Source organism: Aotus nancymaae, unplaced genomic scaffold (assembly GCF_030222135.1).
Source record: "Aotus nancymaae isolate 86718 unplaced genomic scaffold, 86718_ANA_hifiasm-v0.15.2.pri h1tg000033l, whole genome shotgun sequence".
NCBI classification, from domain to species: Eukaryota; Metazoa; Chordata; class Mammalia; order Primates; family Aotidae; genus Aotus; species Aotus nancymaae.
In genome coordinates this window covers 14,518,896-14,538,962 of record NW_026988447.1, presented here as the reverse complement: position 1 = coordinate 14,538,962, position 20,067 = coordinate 14,518,896, and the positions used below count along the sequence as shown (strand labels likewise).

Genomic DNA, 20,067 nt, shown 5'->3' with positions numbered 1-20,067 from the left:
ATTTGGTGTTAATAAAGAACTAGTTTACCAATGTATTACCATGATAAGTTTCTTTCTAAAACTTTCAGCCAATCTAAATGAAATGTGTAGCTTTGAATAAAATGAAAAGATTCCCTGGGTGCCTGGGCCCTTGGGGTTTGTACTTTGCAAGTTATTTACATGTTATCCCAGCTTGTTTATTTTTTATCTCTTCCTAACTCATTGACTAAGCAAATTGTTGCTTGCTGTTAGTTTTCATATTCCACAAATGCAGTATCAAAGAATAGTGGCTATACAAGGAAAAATTAAATAACTGCTGAGAATAAAATTAACTGCTATATCACGGGATACTGCTTTGCATTAGGCTTTTGCATTTTTCATTAATTGAAAATTTTTATTATCGAACGATTGTGTGCTATTCAGCTGTCATACCTATTTGATTTCCAAGTAAACACTATGACATGGATTGCCGGTAGCAAATGACGTGTTAGGTATACCATAGAATATATTGCTTTTTTGTTTTTTCAGTTTTATATACAGTTTAAGGTCACAGCTTGCTTCAGACAGACTTGAATTTGGATGTGGTAGCTGTCTTTTGTGCATTTGAAGCTGAACGCTTCTCTAAGGTGCTGTAATGTGTTATTTTTGATAGAACTGATGTCATGTGAAGAGCTACATTCTATATTACACTTGGTGCTCCAGGCTGGGAATATCATGAATGCAGTAAGTAATAATCTAAAACAATTGTAATGTTATGTTTTCAACCTTATTTGCCTATCTAAAGGTATCTGTGTGTGTGGTATGTGTGTGTGTGTGTATATATATATATATATATATATATATACACACACACATATATATACATAATTATACATATATTTCACATATGTGTAATTTTTTCTTTCTGATTTGTCTTCTTCAGGGAGGGTATGCTGGCAATGCAGTAGGATTTAAACTGTCTTCTTTGCTGAAATTGGCAGACACAAAAGCAAACAAACCTGGGATGAATCTCCTGCACTTTGTTGCACAGGTATGTAGAAATAATTAGGACTTAAGAGAATGCATATGAATACCCCTTGGAGGCAGTGAAGTTTTTCCCAGGCATGAGATGGTGTTAGACAGGGTTAGGAAAGGGCATGGCAAGTTCCAAGAAGGTTCTGTTTATAGAAGCGCTGTTTGCAAATTCTTGAGTTGTACTGCTCCTAGGGCTGTAGGGCTGAAGGGAAGTGGGAGAGTGAAGCAGAGAGGCTGGTAAAGCCATCTATGAAGGATTCAAGTGTCAAAGGCAGAGAATTTGGATTTCATGCTTTAGCAGTAGAGAACCAACGGAAGTTTGTACACAGTGTAAGAGCTTGATTAGAGCTTTTTTGTTTCTGTTTTTAGGCAAATAAGGCACTATGGAGGCTGGGTTAGAGTAGAGAAAGAACTAGAAATAGGAATACACCTCAGCAGAAGTTGGCTGTAATTGTCTGGTAAGCGTTGAGGGAGGGTAATGGCCATAGGGACAGAGAATAGAGGATGGAGGATTGAAATATTTCTGATGTGGAATTGACTAGATTTGTGCCCAGTTATATGTAGAAAGGTCACTTCTGTCTTTGTCTGTGAACGATGCATTTCAACACTCTGCTGCTAGCACAGGGTTTGGAGTCTGACCCTATCCATTGCTTTTTTTTTTTTAACTGGGTCTCTGTAACACCAAAAGAGCTAGGTACAAAGTGGAAATCAACCAAGGACCATTATCTCTTTGTTTTGAAATGATCTCAACTAATTGAACTGATTTGCTTTTCCTCTGCTGAATCAGTCAGTTGTTTTGACATGAGTGCCACAGTGGTAGCTTTAACCTGGGGAGGGAACCATGGTGCAGTCTTGGTTTGAATGTGAGCTTCAGAACGGTACAGGACTGGGAGGTTTCGACTGTCCTTTGCTAGCTGTACTTCCTCAGGCAAGTTACTTAAACCTGAAGACCCTCAATTTCTTCATTGAATGGTGACAGTAGCGATAACTTATCCCAAAACTAGGTAGTTGAGAGTGCTGAAAGAGCTGATTCCATATTAGCTCAATGTTTGGCCTGTGGTGAGCTCTCCATAAATAACGATACGCACCATGATTACTATATTCTTCAGAAGACAAAGGGTCATGTTTAACTTGGGACTTGATTGAAAGGTGAATTTTCAGGCATTAAAAGAAGAAAATGTGTTCCTTGCCCATCATAGGTTGCAGATAGTATTTGGGCAGAGCCCTCTTGGATCCAAGCATCCCGGCGCTCTGGGTAACATGGTCTCTGCCCAAGTGGGGAAGCCTCCTGAATCAGTCATTGCCTCCTTCCCACCTGCCTTCCTTTCACCTTCTGAACAGGTGAAGAATCCAAACACTGCCATGGCTTGTGTACCTTCTGATTAAACTGTGTTTGCAAACTGGTTTAACAGCTGTGAAGGTATCTCGGTCATTTAAAGGCATACTTACAGGTATGGGTGGTGTTTAAGCAGGATATATTGGATTCTCTCAGAAACAAGGGGCCCTGCTAAGCTGCAGCCACCGCCACCTTCCATTGAGTTTTAATGCACATGAATTGTATTTTCTGTCAAGATCAATTGCTCTGGAAAGTTAAATGTATCTTGAGAGTAGGAGAGTTCTGGCAAATCTATGAGTATCAGAGTTCATGTCTCAGTGTGAAATGCTTTGAATGTATCAAGTTTAAAAACAGGAGCAGTGATTTTGAGATTCCTTTAAGCCCTAAGAAAATTATTTCCTTCCAGTTTTATCAATATAGTGAGAAAATTCTGTTTTTGTTCCAGGAAGCCCAAAAGAAAGATGCCATTCTTCTAAACTTTTCAGAAAAATTGCATAACGTTCAGAAGACTGCTAGGTGAGCAAGTGAATTGTGAAAATTCAAGATTCTTTACCTTTTTATTGAAAACTAATAAATGGTAAAAACTTTTAGATTCCAGTTTGAACTCTAAAAAGTTTTGTTTCATTGAACTTTCAGACTGTCCTTCATTTGCTTAACACAGGTGTGTGGGCACCTTTGGAATTTGGGGGTTTTGAAAAATTAATCTTTATTTTTAAACTAAAGAAACTATTTCAGTATATTCAAATGAATATCATCAGTACAAAAAATATGATTAAGAATTTTAAATCCCTCCACACCCAAGAGATAGAGCTTAAACAACACCGCCTATTACCTCGGGAGTTGGTATATATCAATCAGACTTTCACGACCACATATCACTGTTTCCTTGTAGAGTCTAACATGGTACATTTATTTTGCTTTGCATTAAAAGGGGTTGGAACTGTACCAAGAGCTGTGAAACTATTTTACTTTACATTAGTCACTCACAGAGAAAGGCACATACAGAGAAGGTATCTGCCAAACATAAGGCTCTATTTACATCACTCTAATTTGCTTCTGATCCTAATACAGATATATATCTTAATCTAGCTAGACTGTGTGTGTGTATATGCTATTTTGACTTTTGTATATGTGTTTTTAAATTTATATTACATCCTCGCATCCCATGACAAATGTTCAATAACCAGCTCTTGGAGAAAAAAGTCCTGATTTGTAGCATTTGCTGATTTCCATGTTGTAAATACTGCTACCATGGCTAATATCAAGCTGCTGACATGCACTACTGAATGCAAATTAGGAAGAGATACCCACAGCTGTTCTCATGAGCAGGTTCAGCACACCGCTTCATGTGTCAGTCTATTTCCTAGCATAGACTTGTTATTTGAGTGACTCTTTCCAGCTATGACATCTGTGAACATATGCGTATAAATAAGTGAACCATAGCTCACAGCTCTGCCACTGGCTAGTATCTCAAAGTTACTGAATCTGTGAACATCTAGCCAAGATGACATGCCTTTTCCAAAGTGGGATTATCAGTTCAAAGGTGTAAACAGTTCATAATTTATGTTTACAGATCTCTAGATTATTCTCCAAAAAGAATGGACATCTTATAGGAACTTTTCTGGTTTTGAATTACTGAAAGAAATTTGTGTGGGAACATTTTTGCTCTGATTAGTTTAAAAATGTTCCTAAGAGATATGTAGATAGAAATTAGCATTATATTTTTGAAATGGCATTTCTGGTCAGAGCTGGATTGGAGCTAGATATTGACTTAGAAAAACTCTTTTCAGCAAGTTTATTTATTTGAAATGGAAGATGAAATACACTTGTGAAGTACAAACAGATCTCAGATACATGCCAGTTACCAGTGAAGGTAGAAAACTTATTGCACAAAGAAAAATTTGAATTGACAATGGAAGCATGAATGCATCCTAATTTCTGAGTTTCACATGCATTTTAGGTTTCACCTACTCAGTGAAACAAAACCATCATTCACATTCTACCTATCTTTTTTTTTTTTTTTTTTTTGAGACAGAGCCTCGCTGTGTCACCCAGGCTGGAGTGCAGTGGCACAGTCTTGCTTCACGGCAACCTCTGCCTCCCAGGTTCAAGTGATTCTCTTGCCTCAGCCTCCCAAGTAGCTGAGACTACAGGAACCCACTACCATGGCTGGCTAATTTTTTTGTTTGTTCTTTTTTTTTGAGATGAAGTCTCACTCTGTTACCCAGGCTCGAGTGCAGTGGCACAATCTCTGCTCACTGCAACCTCCACCTCCCAGGTTCAAGCAATTCTCTGCCTCAGCCTCCCAAGTAGCTGGGATTACAGGTGCCCACCACCACGCCCAGCTAATTTTTATATTTTTAGTAGAGACAGGGTTTCACCATTTTGGCCAGGCTGGTCTTGAACTCCTGATCTCATGATCCACCCACCTTGGCCTCCCAAAGTGCTGGGATTATAGGCATGAGCCACCGCGACCGGCCCACATTCTGCCTATCTTGATTTGATGTATATAACAAAAGCATTGCAATCAATCCAACCGTTAATTTGCAGAATTAGGGCTGGGTGTGGTGGCTCATGCCTGTGATCCCAGCACTTTGGGAGGCCAGTGCAGGAAGATTGCTTGAGCCCAGTAGTTTGAGACCAGTGGCAACATAGTAAGACCCGTCTCTACAAAACATTTAAAAATTAGCTGGGTGTGATGATGCACACCTGTGGTCCCAATTACTCGGAAGGCTGAGGTGAGAGGACTGCCTGAGCCTAGGAGGTCAATGCTGCAGTGAGCCATGATCTTTCCACTGCACTTTAACTTGGGCAACAGAGTGAGACTGTATCTTTAAAAAAAAAATGGCCGGGCCTAGTGGCTCACCCCTGTAATCCTAGCCCTTTGGGAGGCCGAGGTGGGCATATCACTTGAGCTCAGGAGTTTTAAACCAGCCTGACCAACATGGTGAAACCTCATCTCTACTAAAAAGACAAAAGTTATGGGCATGATGGCACATGCCTATAATCCCAACTACTCTGGAGGCTAAGGCATGAGAATTGCTTGAATCCAGGAGGCAGAGGTTGCAGGGAGCCAAGATCAGGTCACTGCAATCCAGCCTGGGCAACAGAGAGAGACTGTGTCTCAAAAAAAACAAAGTTGCAGATTTGTTAGCTGTGTTTTAGTTCTCTGTAAAACAGAAAGCTTGCTCTGGCCACCTGTGGTGAAGAACATGCAATCTGCTATTCTCTCGATGTTACCTTTAGTGTTAGGGCTATCAACATACATTGCCTTGCTTCTTGTAGGTTAGTTTCATATTTGTGTTTAGTGACCCATGGAAAGCATATGAATCCTGGAATCCTGCTGGCTTTTAGTTTGTAATGCTCATTGGAGCTAGTTTATGAAAAGGCATACAGGTCTCATGGTTTTGGTTATCTCACCATCAAGAGCACAGTTACAGCGTGTTCTCTTTGAACCAGTGTATGTCTTTAGAAAGGAGTCACCTCTTAAAACAGAAATGCACAAGATCTAAATACAGAAGAGGTAGGTAAAGGTCAGCACAGTAGCTCTCCCCTTCTTTTTCCAAGGTTGAGCGACAGTCTTATTTAATATACCCACATGACACATGGCTTCCTTGTTCCAGCTGCCCACTCTCCCCTTTCTTCTTTTAGATTATCTCTGGATAACACAGAAGCAGAACTGCACTTGCTGTTTGTCAGGACGAGATCACTAAAAGAAAACATCCAGCAGGATGGTGAACTTTGTCAGCAGATGGAAGATTTTCTTCAGGTTTGTAGGTGACTCAAGTCAGTCCCTCTAATCTCATCTCCCAGCAGCACCCTGGGGCTGGTTAAATTTGCATGGCTGTATTTGTGGAAGCAGCAGTTCCCATTCATATTTTTTTCTCCAAGTTAGTAAAAGGAACTTGGTATTTCCATGCCCATTCTTTGCAGAGGATGTTAAATGTGATCTAAGCCTGATGTGTTTGTTTTTGTTTGTTTGTTTTGTTTTGTTTTGAGATGGAGTCTTGCTCTGTTGCCCAGGCTGGAATATAATGGTGCAATCTCAGCTCATTGCAACCTCTGCCTCCCAGGTTCAAGCAATTCTCCTGCCTCAGCCTCCTGAGTAGCTGGGATTACAGATGTGCACCACCACACCTGGCTAATTTTTGTACTTTTTTAGTAGAGACAGGGTTTTGCCATGTTGGCCAGGCTGGTCGCAGACTCTTGACCTCAGGTGATCTGCCCCCACTGGGACTCCCAAAGTGCTGGGATTACAGGCGTGAGCCACTGCGCCCAGCCTAAGCCTGATGTATTTGTTTAGTGACGGTGCTTCTGTGAGGCTCCTGTTACTCACTGCTCAGTTTGAACAATTGCACTTTACTGTGATGAACTGGTATCAGCAATGGAGCTGCACTTGGGCTCTGCCTGGCAACTCAAGTTTTGTTTCTAGAACAGTTAAACTTTTGGATAACAGAAGGAAGTTCCACAGAAATCAAGATGCCATAGAACTTGGGCTGTCATTTCCTCACTTGTTTACACTGAAGAAACAAGCTGGGTTTTGGCATGTTTTATAATGAGAACAGCAGAACACACGAGAGGTATGCCCGTCAACACCAGGAGTACACAGGGCCCACAGGGTGTGTCGGGAGCTGCTCCAAATAACATCAACAAAAAACAGCGGAGTGGACATGTTTGTGACAGCTCATTGTGACTCACTAATCATATAGTCTGACATACTTCTTTTATCTTCCTTATTTAAAAAAAAAGTCACCATCTCATGCTTTTAGTCTTAAGCGAAAGGCTGTGCTACCTGAAGTGCTGTTAGCGCTTTGAGACCTGTGAGGTGGAATTGTGTGGCAGGGCTGCCCTTGGCTCTGGGGAGGAATGGCGTGCTCCTGAGGTTGTGCCAGCTGAAACCTTCGCTTCTTAATTCAGCTACTTCAGAATATTATGACCTTCAGCAGATGCTTGATTTTGTTTGGCTCTGCTGTGAGTTTATTTTTATTATTAAACATGTGCCCTATATTTTCTTTCAAGTAAAACCAAATTAATTTTCTTGTTGAAGGGCACAGATTTTTATCAAAGTGCAACAACAAAGCAAACACCACCACCACAAAAATACTAAAACAGTAAACAAATACATTAAATCCAGAAATTCAAGAATAAAGACCATCGCACATCAAGATTAAAATTCTGGATGTTTTATTCCTCTAGGTTCTCGTATTAACTATTACCGTCTCATACTCAGTATTCATATGGAGATGCTTCGGATGAAGAACAGCTTTGACTTAGCCTTACCTCTAGACTGCTTTTCACAGTCCATCTTGTTTTAACCCTTTACACTTCTTTCTGGCTGTCAGTTTTATCTCTATAAGTAAAACATTTTATATAGCTATGTATTTTTCTGTCTTAAATGCAACTTTCTTTTGAATAGGTGAGATAAAATTCTTCAAGGTAGGTCAGAGTCAGGCCACGCGAGTCTCTGGACACCAGTCTGAATGCTGGACTCAGACTCCATGCTCTAAGAAGTGGAGAAGTCTTCAAGGATTCGGAGCAGAAAAATCACAGGAACACATTTTTGCTGATCTAGTTCAGCATTTTCACCCTTGGGGCAAGAGATACTGAGTAAATTTGTTTGAAACTTTGGTTTGTAGCAGGCAAGTTAGAGATGTAAAGTTGAATTTGACAGTACAGCTGCTAACCTGTTGTCATTCTTGCTTTGCCAGTGTAGCTTTGAACTTCTCTATTTCTTGCACTAATCATGTAGAACTCATGGCAGATAACTCCAAGTATGGTTACTGTTCAGATCCACATTCAGAATGTTTCATTTTCCCAAGTCCAAAGGGAGACTTCAGTGTGTTTATAAGTTTTTCCTTCCTGGTACTCTGTCAATCCTCACAGGACCTAGAGATGAAACATACGAGGTGGAGCTGAGCTCCCATGTAGATTCTTGTTAGGAGGCCTATTTTTCTGCAGTTGAGCCGTTCTTGGCTGGAATCTATCTTTCCCCCTGTAGAAGAATGACAGGCAAAGATTTATCCTTTCATTAATACCATTCCTCCATAAAGAAAAATACAGCACGAATGCACACACTGCCTTGGGCTACTGACTCAGATGGTTACTTTCTCTGGTATTTGGTTTCCTACATAGTTTTGGTTTCCTACTACCTCTTGAGTGTGTTTGGTTTAAGAGAAGGGCTTTGAAGGGCGAAAGTGGGTTGGAGTGGGTAGGAAGTGGCGTCTTCACAGAATTTCTCTGTAGGTTCTGTAGCTCTCCAAGCAGGTTCAAACAGCAGCTCCCTCCTTGAGTGGACAGCTTCTGCTTTACCATTTCCCAGCCCACTCCCGCTTCACTCAAAAAAAAGCTCTCAAATATGACCTTTTTTAAAAACATGATAACAGGTGATTTCATAAAGTAACACACTTCATGCATTCCTTCTTTATGTAATCATTATTTCCCAGTAAACAAGGAAGCAACATAGGCTAGGCGCAATGGCTTACCTCTGTAATCCCAGCACTTAAGAGAGGCAGAGGTGGGAGGATGGCTTGAGGCCTGCCTGGGAAACATAGGGAAACCCTGTCTCTACAAAAAAAATTTAAATATTCACTGGGTGTGGTGGTGTATAGCTATAGTCCCAGCTACTCACAGGGCCAGGTGGGAGGATTGCTTGAGTCCAGGAGATCGAAGCTGCAGTGAGCCATGATCACACCACTGTACTCCAGCCAGCCTGGGAAATGGAGCCTTATGTCTCAACATAAGACTTCAGTGTGATTCCAAATGTTCATTCTGCGTGGGCTGTGGCTGCTGTGGAGCCCTTCTTCCCTGCACCATACTGCTTCCTCATGCAGCTCCCTATGTTGTCACTGAACTGCCATCAGTCATACCTTGGACATGGCAGATTCCATGCTGAAGGGCTTGGGACTCATTGGAGGAAAACAGGCTTCCTTCCTTCCCATCACTGTGTTGAGACAGTACCAGAATAGGGGCTTCAGAGACTTACTTGTCTTAGAAGAATTAGGAGAAAATGATGAAGTGAAGAGGATGGATTTGTAAAGGACAGTAATGCCTAGCCATCAGGACCCATCAGAATCTCCTGAGGTGGTGCTTTCATAAAATACAGTGTTGAGTCCACCCCAAACCTGTGAAATTGAATGGGACAGATGCAGGCGTGGCCTGTTGCCAAGCTTCCCAGCTGACTTGGATCAGCACCCCCAGTTTACGTACAAGGGCTTTGGTCCTGTGGGGGTGACCCTGACCCTCACAGAGCTCAGTGGGTATTAAGTTTAAACTCCCTCTCAATGGGGCAAAATCGATAATGCATCAATACAGCCAGTAGCTTCAGGGACTTTAAAGTAAACTCTTGGCCAGTGTAAGACTCAATTTTTTTTTTTTTTGGAGACGGAGTCTCTCTCCTTCGCCCAGGCTAGAGTGCAGTGGTGCAATCTTGGCTCACTGCAACCTCTGCCTCTCGGGTTCAAGTGATTCTCCCGCCTCAACCTCCCGAGTAGCTGGGATTATAGACATCCGCCACCACGCCCAGCTAATTTTTTGTGTTTTAGTAGAGATGGGGTTTCACTGTGTTGCCCAGGCTGGTCTCGAGGAGTTACCTGTGTAATTTTTTTCAGTATTAAAAGTGAACATTTTGTTAGTGATGATCTGCAGGTTTAAGCCCTTAAATCTGTCTTGTTGCTTAGTCTGGGTCTCACACAGGAGTTCACCTTGCTTTCCCCGAGGTTTGGTGTGGGTTGAATTATTTTCCTTTTGGCTCCAAGTGCACTGGCCTTGCAATAAGCTTTCCTTTTCCAAGACCTGAAATGAAGCCCCCGAGTGTGTCTTCCTGGGCCCCAGATGCAGTGCCTGGCGCTGCATCAGCCGACCACGTTTACCTCAGTGTATGTTCACTTGTTTTTCCGCAGTTTGCCATAGAAAAGCTGAGGGAACTGGAATGCTGGAAACAAGAGCTCCAGGATGAGGCCCACACCCTTATAGATTTTTTCTGTGAAGACAAGAAAACCATGAAGCTGGATGAATGCTTTCAGATATTTAGAGACTTCTGTACCAAATTCAACAAGGCAGTTAAGGTATGGCTGGCAGCATCTGTGTCTTGGGGCTGCTTGGATTTTTATTTTCCTTCTTCTGGACCTAGTCCTCTGCTCACTGCAGAAAGGCAGTTCAGCATCTCCACAGTTTCAAGACCGTCTGGCCCAGGTGGTGTTGCCAGGCTTTCGGCTGGGAGTGCCAGGAGTGGCTCTGCCATCCCAGCCCTGAGGACTTGCATAGATCGGAGGGCATTTGACTGCCTCTGCTACTTTGACCCTCAGGCTGCCTGACGCTCACAGTAATGCCTTGAGAACGTTTTGTTAGTAAAGTTCCTCCCTGATGGCAGTCATACCATTTAAAAGTCTTGAAGATCCTGAATGTCTTTCTTACCCTCTCCCAGAAGAGAATGTTCTCTTTCAGGGAGCCTTCTGTGGTGGTGGGATGATGGAATGGCCTCCCCTTTCGCCTCTTCCAAGCCGACCGCCATCACTGTAGGATTGGCACCAGGGCAACCACGTTGTCCTCCCCAGAGCGGTCTTCAAGATTCCCCAGATAACCACAAAGCCTGTTGCTGTGCTGAGCACAACAGCTACATTTCTTGCCCTTCAACCACCAATTCCAGTCATCTCTGGGTTTAATGTAGAAGCCAGAAAACTCTCTGGGTTGCTTGGCTTTACACGTAAAACTTTAATCCGTCAATTTAAAGCAAACCGGCCACTCACATCCCTTCATTTCGGGTGGTGGTGAGGAAGCAAAGGCTCGTAAGTCATCTCTCCCCCTCCAGCTGGAATGCAGCTTTGTCCATAGCTGAATTTCTTTGAGGGATTGGTCAGATTTCTCGCAAGCCCAGAACTGCTTTGTGTTCTCAACCCCTCCTTTCTCTATCCAGCTAAGAGAAGGAGGCTCAGCCTGTGGCCACGTTTGTGCTCCTCTGGCCAAGAAGTGAGCTCAGCTGTGGGAGGCAGTGATGGGTGTCAAGGCCAAGTTGGCTCTTAATGAGGCCCTCACTCCCAGGAATTCCACAGGCCTGTGAGGCCACCTGTGTGATGCTCTCAACGGACTGTCCTGAGAGCCAGGCACCGGCCCCACCCCCACCGCAGGCAACCTTAAAAGAAGGCCCGAGAGACTTGGGGACGAGGGAGGAGGCTGAGGCCAGAGCTGCAGGAGGAGCCAGGAGTCCCCAGCTAGAGCCTCACAGAAACTTGGAAGGGAAAGGCCATCATTGGAGGAATTTGATTGTCAAGTAAAACTGCTAACGATAACACATTTGGGCTGTGGGATCCACGTATTTACATGACATAAATCTATTTAAAGTGCACAGCCAGGTGGTAGAGTGTACTTTGGTATGTATGCTTGTTCTGGTTCAGTTTCGATGGGAAGGGCTGGGTACTCTGGAGCAGGGTGAAGGGTTGAAGGATTTGTAAAGCACACCTGCTCCTCTTCCTCTTCTCTGATTGTGGGAACAGGCAAGGGCGTGAGGGGCAGAGCTGTGTGCTGCAGGCTGCAGCTGGCAGAGCCGCCATGCTGTGTGTGGTGTTGCTTTACCAGGAGCTGTCAGGGAACAGAGTTGAATAGCATCTCTTAATGTCATGGCTGCACATGAATACATCCAAATCATTGTCAAGTAGAATGTGCTACACATGAATCTGTAGCACAGATCCACACTCCACAGAAGTACAATTTGAGGCTCACTCTTTAAACGGCCACAGCATTTTTCTGTCTGTTATTGACTGTGTAGCACTTTCCTGGAAGTCCTCTGTCTTGTACTGCTCAGAGTCAGCTTTCTGGGAGTTGAGGTTACTTGTATATGTGGAATGGCAGCCTCCACTGAGCGAATAGTGCCTCGGCTGGAAAGCTAGAAGTTGGGCCCAAGAATCAGATAAAAACTGTAGGTAGATTGTTGGGGCCAGTCCTACTGTGTTCCCCTGCTCTGGCCAGATCCCCAGTAGCTTTGGAGAGCCTCACCCTCCCTCTACACATAGACACACACACACACACACGCGCGCATCCACACACACACGGTCTCTTTCTCAGCGTGGGGCATGACCCAGAGCTCCCCTCCATGCCTGTATCTTTCTTTGGCTCTTAGGGTAGGTGGCTCTGGAACTGCACATTGGTCCCACTTGTCTCATGCATCTTACGGCTTCTCTCCTTCCCTCAGGACAACCATGACCGGGAGGCGCAGGAGCTGAGGCAGCTGCAGCGGCTAAAGGAGCAGGAGCAGAAGCAGCGCTCCTGGGCAGCTGGGGAGCTGGGAGCCTTTGGCCGGAGCAGCAGTGAGAACGATGTGGAGCTGCTGGCTAAGAAGGGTGTGGAGGGCCTGCCCCCTTTCCTGCACCCTAGGCCCATCAGTCCCTCCAGCCCCTCCTACCGGCCCCCTAACACCCGCCGCTCCCGCCTCTCCCTGGGTCTCTCTGCTGACCGGGAGCTGCTGACCTTCTTGGAGAGCTCTACCGGCATTCCTGAGGAGCCCAACAAGTTCCACAGCCTGCCCCGGAGCAGCCCCCGGCAGGCCCGGCCCACGATAGCCTGCCTGCAGCCTGCAGAGGCAAGGCATGGGGACTCCAGCTTTGCACAGAAACCTCAGGCCTCGAGGGGCCAGGAGGAGGCCCCCAACCCACCCTCAGCACAGGGACACCAGCTTCCAGCTGCCCGGCCTGAGGACCCTGCCTCTGCCTTCCCCAGCGCTCGGCGCCATGGCATCAGCATCCTCCGAAAGAGGAACAGTGAGCCGGTGAGCCTGGGCTCAGCATGGTCTCCTCCTCTCTCGCCATTGGCTCTGGGGATTAAGGAACATGAGCTGGTGACAGGGCTGGCCCAGTTCAACCTCCAGGGTTCTCAAGGCATGGAGGGGGTGTCCCAGCTGACCCTGAGTGACTTCAGCCCGATGAAGCTGGAGTCTGTGGAGGATGAGGGCCCACATTCCCCCAGTGCCGGCAGCAGCAACCTGACACCCATGGACGGAAATGCCCTGGGGAGTCTCAGCCCAGCCCTGGAGGACGGCAAGGCTGCCCCTGTTGAGCCTGGAAGTGTGGCTTTGGGATCTGTGGGTAGCAGCGACCCTGAGAACAAAGATCCCGGGCCTCTGATCTACATCTCGGACACCACCGACTGCTCACTGACCCTGGACTGCTCAGAGGGAACCGACTCCAGACCCAGAGGTGGGGACCTGGAGGAAGGCGGGGAAGGGGATGGCTCCATGTCCTCTGGGGTTGGAGAAATGGGGGACAGCCAAGTCTCCTCCAACCCTGCATCCAGCTCCCCTGGGGAGGCTCCTGCCCCCGTCTCTGTGGATAGTGAGCCCAGCTGCAAGGGTGGCCTGCCCGGGGACAGACCCACCAAAAGGAAGGATGTTATAGCACCAAAGAGAAGCTCCCTCAAAGAGGCATCTCCTGGGGCCTCCAAGCCTGGGAGTGCCCGGCGGAGCCAGGGGCCAGCGCCCAAGCCCGTGCGGACCCTGACGGCCTCGGAGAGTGAGAGCATGCGCAAGGTCATGCCCATCAGCAGGTCCAGCAGAGGTGCTGGCTGGAGGCGACCAGAGCTCCCATCCCGGGGGCCCTCCCAGAATCCCCCCAGCAGCACAGATACTGTGTGGTCACGCCGGAACTCCATGCGGAGGGCCTCCACCAGTGCAGAGGAGCAGAGGCTGCCGCGGGGGAGCAGCAGCTCCAGCAGCACCCGTCCAGGGAGGGACACCCCCCTGCAGCCTAGGGGCTCTCTCAAGAAGCCCAGCGCCAAACCACTCAGGAACCTCCCCAGACAGAAGCCTGAGGAAAATAAAACCTGCCGCACCCACTCCCAGGGCCCTGAGAATCCCAAAGAGGAGCCCAAGACCCCTCCGGTTCCCAGCATCCCCCATGAACTACCCCGTGTCCCAAGCTTTGCCCGAAACACGGTGGCCTCATCCTCTCGAAGCTTGAAAACGGATCTCCCTCCCACGGCCAAAGTCCCCAGCATCACTAGGACAGTGTCGCAGCGGCAGCTGAGGGTGAAAGGGGACCCCGAGGATGCTGCTCCCAAGGACAGCAGTACTTTCAGGAGAGCCAGCAGTGCCCAGGTCCCCAAGAAGGGTCCAGAGTCTACTGAGAGTCCCAGTGCCAACACAGAGGCCCCTCTGAAGGCCAGAGGGGCTGGGGAAAGGGCTTCTCTCCGTCAGAAGGACTCCAGTCGGACCACACTGGGGAGAATCCTCAATCCGTTACGGAAGTGATGGGTGTCCATCCTCTCCAGCCTCCTGGGATTCAGACGGTGCAGACTGACTTCTGGGATGAGGATGGGGAAAGAGGCAGCATGGCTTTGTTACAGATAAAGCAGCCACTGGTGCCACTGCTAGTGATACTGTCGGGATGGTTAGTTCAGGAGACCTGTTGATTGCAGCCTGCAGTGCTGAGCCGTGGTGCAGTCTGATGTCCAGATGGACAGATGTTCCTGACTGTGACGGCCACACCTCCCCTGGGCACCCTACCCTCCCGCAAAGCCCGGATCTTGAGAAAGACTTAATAGGAATATAAGGTGACATTCTTATGAAACAAATCAACAAAGATTTTTTCTGGCCAGTTTTTATATATCAAAGACTTACTTTTTAATATAAAAATTAGCTAGGTGCAGTGGCTCACGTGAGTAATCTCAACACTTTGGGAGGCCAAGAGGGGTGGATAGCTTGAGCCTAGGAGTTCGAGACCAGCCTAGGAAACATGGTGAAACCCCGTCTCTATCAGAAATACATTAATTAGCTGAGTGTGGTGGCACATGTTGGTGGCCCCAGCCACACCGAAGGCTGAGATGGGAAAATCGCTTGAGCCCGGGACCCTACCACCGTACTCCAGCCTGGGTGACAGAGTGAGACCCTGTCTCAAAAGAAAACAAAATGAAAATGAAATGTTTTAGTTTGGGTTCCTTTTGCATAGTGAAATGGCTTCCAGGAATTTTTTTTTTTCTTTTTGAGACAGGGTCTTACTCTGTCTCCCAGGCTGGAGTGCAGTAGTGTAATCATAGCTCACTGCAGCCTTGACCTCCCAGGCTCAAGTGACCCTCCCACCTCAGCCTCCCTAGGAGCTGGGACTACAGGCATGCACCACCATGCTTGGCTAATTGTTTTTTAAAATTTATCTTTTGTAGAGATGGGATCTCACTATGTTGCTCAGGCTGATCTTGAACTCCAGAGCTCAAGTGATGCTCCCACTTCAGCCTCCCAAAGTGCTGGAATTAGGTGTGAGCCACCACACCTGGCCAGTATATCCTCAATAATGAAGATATTTTTATCTTCCTATGTTCCCTGGCCTCAGAGTTCCACCTGCCCACACATTGTCCGTTGCAGGCAACTGGACTTCCCCACAAGTCTTGCGTATCCTGTAATGGGCTCTGTCTTCCTGAAGACTGTCTGGCTTGCCCATTTCTCCGTGCATGACTCTGGGTATGAGTCTTTATAGGAACAGGAGGGAAAGTTGGACAGAAATCAGATGTGCCCATATATTCAGGGCGTGCATCGTGAGCAGCGGGGTGTGAACCTCGGGGGCCTCATGGCTGCAGGGCAGGCTTCCCTGCAGATGGGTGGCAGCCCCTGGTAGAAGGCTGGATTTCTCTGGAATCTTGAAGTGCCATATTTTAGTGGAAAGGCATCAGGGCTATTTGACAGTGTGTGTCTTTCCAGTCCCGTGTTCCTCCATCCGTGTGTCTGTTATAAAACTGAGTGAAGGCTGCTATGACCTGTGTTCACTCAGGTTACAGGGAGGTGCAAACCATTCTGTCTCCCAGCCTTGCTTCTCTCTTCGTGTGCTCCCAGCACTTCCTTCTTCTCTAACATGGCCCGGAGAGAGTTTCTCTCTCTCCTTGTCTCTGTCTCTTAATAATAGTTTTTAACATTGACATCTCTTTGTTGATACAATGGTTTTTAAATCCTGAGAAGAACCAAATCAATTTTCAAGCAGACCAAAAGCATGAAATTGCTTTAAGAAGAAAGTATATCATCAGGAAAAATTTGGGGGTGGGGGGAATCAAGCTTTATTCAAAAGAAAGAGTTAAAAACATGTACTTTTTCTACCCAATGCCCATTTCATGACTTCTCTGAGACTAGTTGGGAAATGGGAAAATTCTTGGAACTTTTTTTTAAAGAAACTTTTTTTTTTTAAATTTTGGGTCACTTATTAGTGAAACCCCATTTTAGATCTGACGTTGGTAGATACATGGATCTAGGCAAATATGATGCATTTGTGGAGAATCCCATGTTGTAATGCATGGTTGACGTTAGAGCCTCCCTTCTGCAGAGTGTTGCCTTTCATCTAAATTAATTGGAAATGCTGAGCTTCCATAAGTCAGCTGAGTTTTAAAGGTAAATATTATGCCTGAAGTAGTAAAGCACCTGACCACAAAACCTCTTGTAGAAATGGCCCTGAGTAGGTATTTCCCGGGCTCCACAAAGATGCTTATGGGAATCCTGAGCAGCTTTTCACCATCTCATGAAGCCTAAGAAGTTATATATTTAATCAGGTAGACAAAAAAGTTTAAAGCATAAGGTCCATGGTGGTGGCAAATGGATGAACATGATCCTAAGTTTGTGGATTTGTGGATAGCAGAGAGGTCGGGACTTCTGGGAGGGACCCTGGGTTCCGAGCTCCCAGGACCCTTGTCTATCATGGATGCTGGGTGACTGGCAAGTCACCACCTCTTCCCAAGCCTGTTTGCCAGTTCACAGATAAGGGGCCATGGCCTTGATGATGGTCTCCACGAGTCCTTCCAACTCTATGCGTCCAAGTCAGGTCAATCACCAAGGACCCATCTCTGTCCCGGATCAGCTTCTCAGAACCCACCCCTGGCATCTCTCAAGCAATGGCCTCACTTCAAGGGCTGCTCAGAAGAAAGCACCTTCAGCATGAGTTGTTGCTGGAAGATCTAATAAGCTGCATTTCCTGGGAGGTGGTGCTTTTCTTAGCCCTGTGGACATTCTGTATGCATCTGTGTGAGCAGATGATCATTCTATTGCCTTTTGTCGGTAGTAAGCTTGGAAAATTAATTTAAGAATACATTGGAGAAATGTAAATAAGTTTCTATGTAAATTTGTTTAAGGTAAACTGAATGTATTTAATGGTCCATTTATATGTTCTTTTATGTAACATGTAGTTTAATAAAGTTCCTGTTTATGAGAGTTGTGTTTCATCTCAGCTTCTTCCATGGATGTGCTTGTGTGATCTTGCTGGGAGAGCATTTGATTTCCGGCCCAGAGAGAAGCAAGGATCCAGGAGGGGAGGGAGCGTTGGGATGCAGCTGACTTGTCCTCCAAAGGCTCAAGAGCCCAAATGAGGCTGTTGACTGTGTGTCTTCTTGCTAGCACAGAACCTGCTCATAACTGAGGGCTTAGGGAGTGAGCCTTGCCCCAGGCAGTGGGGATGAAATGCCGCCCGCCTCTGACACACAGCTTGTGAGTGGAGTGCACGGCTCACATTATTTCATGCCAAGCTGGGTTTTATGTCATCTCTGTGGGCCTGGCAAGTCTAGATGGTGTCCTGGGTGTCCTCCTGCATTTTGGTTCAGGACACCATTAGGAAATCACAACTCATCTCATGGCTGACTCAGGAGTGAGCAGAGAGGAGATGGCTTTATATGACCAGCGTTGTGCATATTTGAAAAGGAACTGGGATTGTGCCTCAGATGCACCTCATACCTCAAATGATGTCATGTTTCAGTCCTAGCTACTCTCCTGCTTTAACTCAAGTGAGTTAGAGGGACATCCCTGGGTCAGACATCAGTAGATGAGAGTAGATGATGTTCTTGTTGGGTGTTGCTGCTTGCTCCCTGGACATTTAGGAGCCGGTCTTGTCTGTGTTGTAAGCGGTTTGGGACACCAGACTCCTCTCTCAACCTTCAGTGCTGCTGTTCAAGGGATTACTGACATGCATGCCCCCACCCCCCAAGAAAGCTTTTTATTTTTCTAATAGGTCTCAAGTAATTTTCTGTTTCTTCTTCCCTTTTATGGCTTTCATAAAAAACCTGTGGTCCCAGTCTTCTAAAGAAATTCATTAAATTAAAGGGGCCACCATTTCCTAATTGTTCACTCAAGACTCTGCATATTTATGTGCTACGGTGAGGGACCCCAGAAGACTTTGGTAGAACTATTAATTCACCTTTCGGGGTGTGTACATTCGTGAACTTCTGCCTCTAAGGGTGCAGTATCCTTACCTCCTCCCATATGGCAATGATGACATTTTGCAATTTTGCAGAATTTTCCATTGAAACTTAATTCTTCATTATATTTTTGCTGCATGCTCCAACCCTGTCAAAAAAGAGAGATTTTTTTTTGGTGTAAGTCCCCAAACACATATAAGCATCACAATGTATAAACCAAATTTGAATAAGGGACACTGCGTCTGACCACTCATTAAGTGCTGTGTAAAATAATTTGGGCAATGAGCATCATACATGAACTGGGGCACCGGGGTCTCTGTGAAAGCACTCTGCTCAGCGTCTGTGGGGTAAGAATGCATAGCTCAATCTGTGGCAGGATTGAAAACATAACCCAGAGCACCTGTTCCCTGGGGCTTTTCATCCACAAATATCTCCTGGTTTGGACGTCCCACAGCACACTAGATCACGTCAGTGAAGACAAGAGTTGAAGAAAACGGCTCTTCTGTCTGCTGGGTCAGAGCCCTGCCATGGGGCTTTTGGCTTCCTGATTGGTAGGTAGGACAATTGGACTGGCCCAAGCAGCATTCACAGATGTTTATTTACAGACCCTTTACCAAGCGCCCACCGGGAGCCTGACATCCCTGACTGCAAACTGTGGAGGGAGGCACCGGAGCCTTTCAGTGAGGATGCCCGTTCCAGGTGCCCACTGATGGAATCATGTCAGGCTCTTGGAGTCGGGTCCTGGGCTTTCCCCTGTCTGCCTCAGAAACATACTAATGGGCCGAGTCATGCAGGCGGTCCGCAGCTCACAAGCAGAAGATGTTCCCCAAGTTTGCTTGCAGTGAGATGTGAGGATTTCAGAAGAATGCACTTTCCCAGAGCAGCCATGTCATGCATTACGGGTATGTTTTCAGGGTAGCACATTAGAAAACTATTTAGCCCATCTGCTGTGGTCTACATGTTTGTCCCCTCTCAAATTTTTGTGTTGAAATCCTAAATCCAAGGAGGTAGGATTAGGAGAGGGGGCTTTTGGGGAGTGATTAGGTCCTGAGCCTGGAGCCCTCATGAATGGGATTAATGCCCTAATAAAGAAGGCCCGAGGGCTGGGCATGTGGCTCACACCTGTAATCCCAGCACTTTGGGAGGCCAAGGCGGGTGTATCATGATGTCAGGAGTTCTAGTCCAGCCTGACCAACATGGAAAAACCCTGTCTTTACTAAAAATACAAAAATTAGCTGGGCATGGTGGTCGTGCCTGTATTCCCAGCTACTCAGGAGGTTGAGGCAGGAGAATTGCTTGAAGCGGGAGGCAGAGGTTGCAGTGAGCCGAGATCATGCCATTGCAGTCCAGCTTGGGTGACAGAGGGAGGCTCTCTTTCAAAAAAAAAAAAAAAAGGCCTGAGGATGTGCGTGCATTCCTTCCACCATGTGAGGACACATTAAGAAGGTACCGTCTATGAACGGGTTCTCACCAAACACTGGATTTGTTGGTTCTCCGATCTTAAGCTTCCCAGCCTCCAGAACTGTGAGAAATACATTTCTGTTGTTCGTAAGACCTTAGGTCTGTGGTATTCTGTACAGCAGCCCGAGCAGCCTCAG

The 20,067-nt window shown here is 46.3% G+C and overlaps 1 protein-coding gene across 2 annotated transcripts in view; it reads left to right on the top strand.

The window, feature by feature from the left end:
* The window catches only part of FHDC1 (FH2 domain containing 1), a 44,291-nt gene extending 26,799 nt beyond the window's left edge, over positions 1–17,492 (top strand). For both annotated transcript variants that reach the window (XM_064383811.1, XM_012448545.2), the window contains exons 7-12: positions 632–702; positions 902–1,009; positions 2,775–2,845; positions 5,981–6,098; positions 10,228–10,392; positions 12,513–17,492. In XM_064383811.1, coding sequence (XP_064239881.1) covers positions 632–702; positions 902–1,009; positions 2,775–2,845; positions 5,981–6,098; positions 10,228–10,392; positions 12,513–14,561 — 2,582 coding nt within the window. In that variant the 3' untranslated portion in view covers positions 14,562–17,492. The remainder of the gene's footprint in view (positions 1–631; positions 703–901; positions 1,010–2,774; positions 2,846–5,980; positions 6,099–10,227; positions 10,393–12,512) is intronic.
* Positions 17,493–20,067: the final 2,575 nt, after the last annotated feature.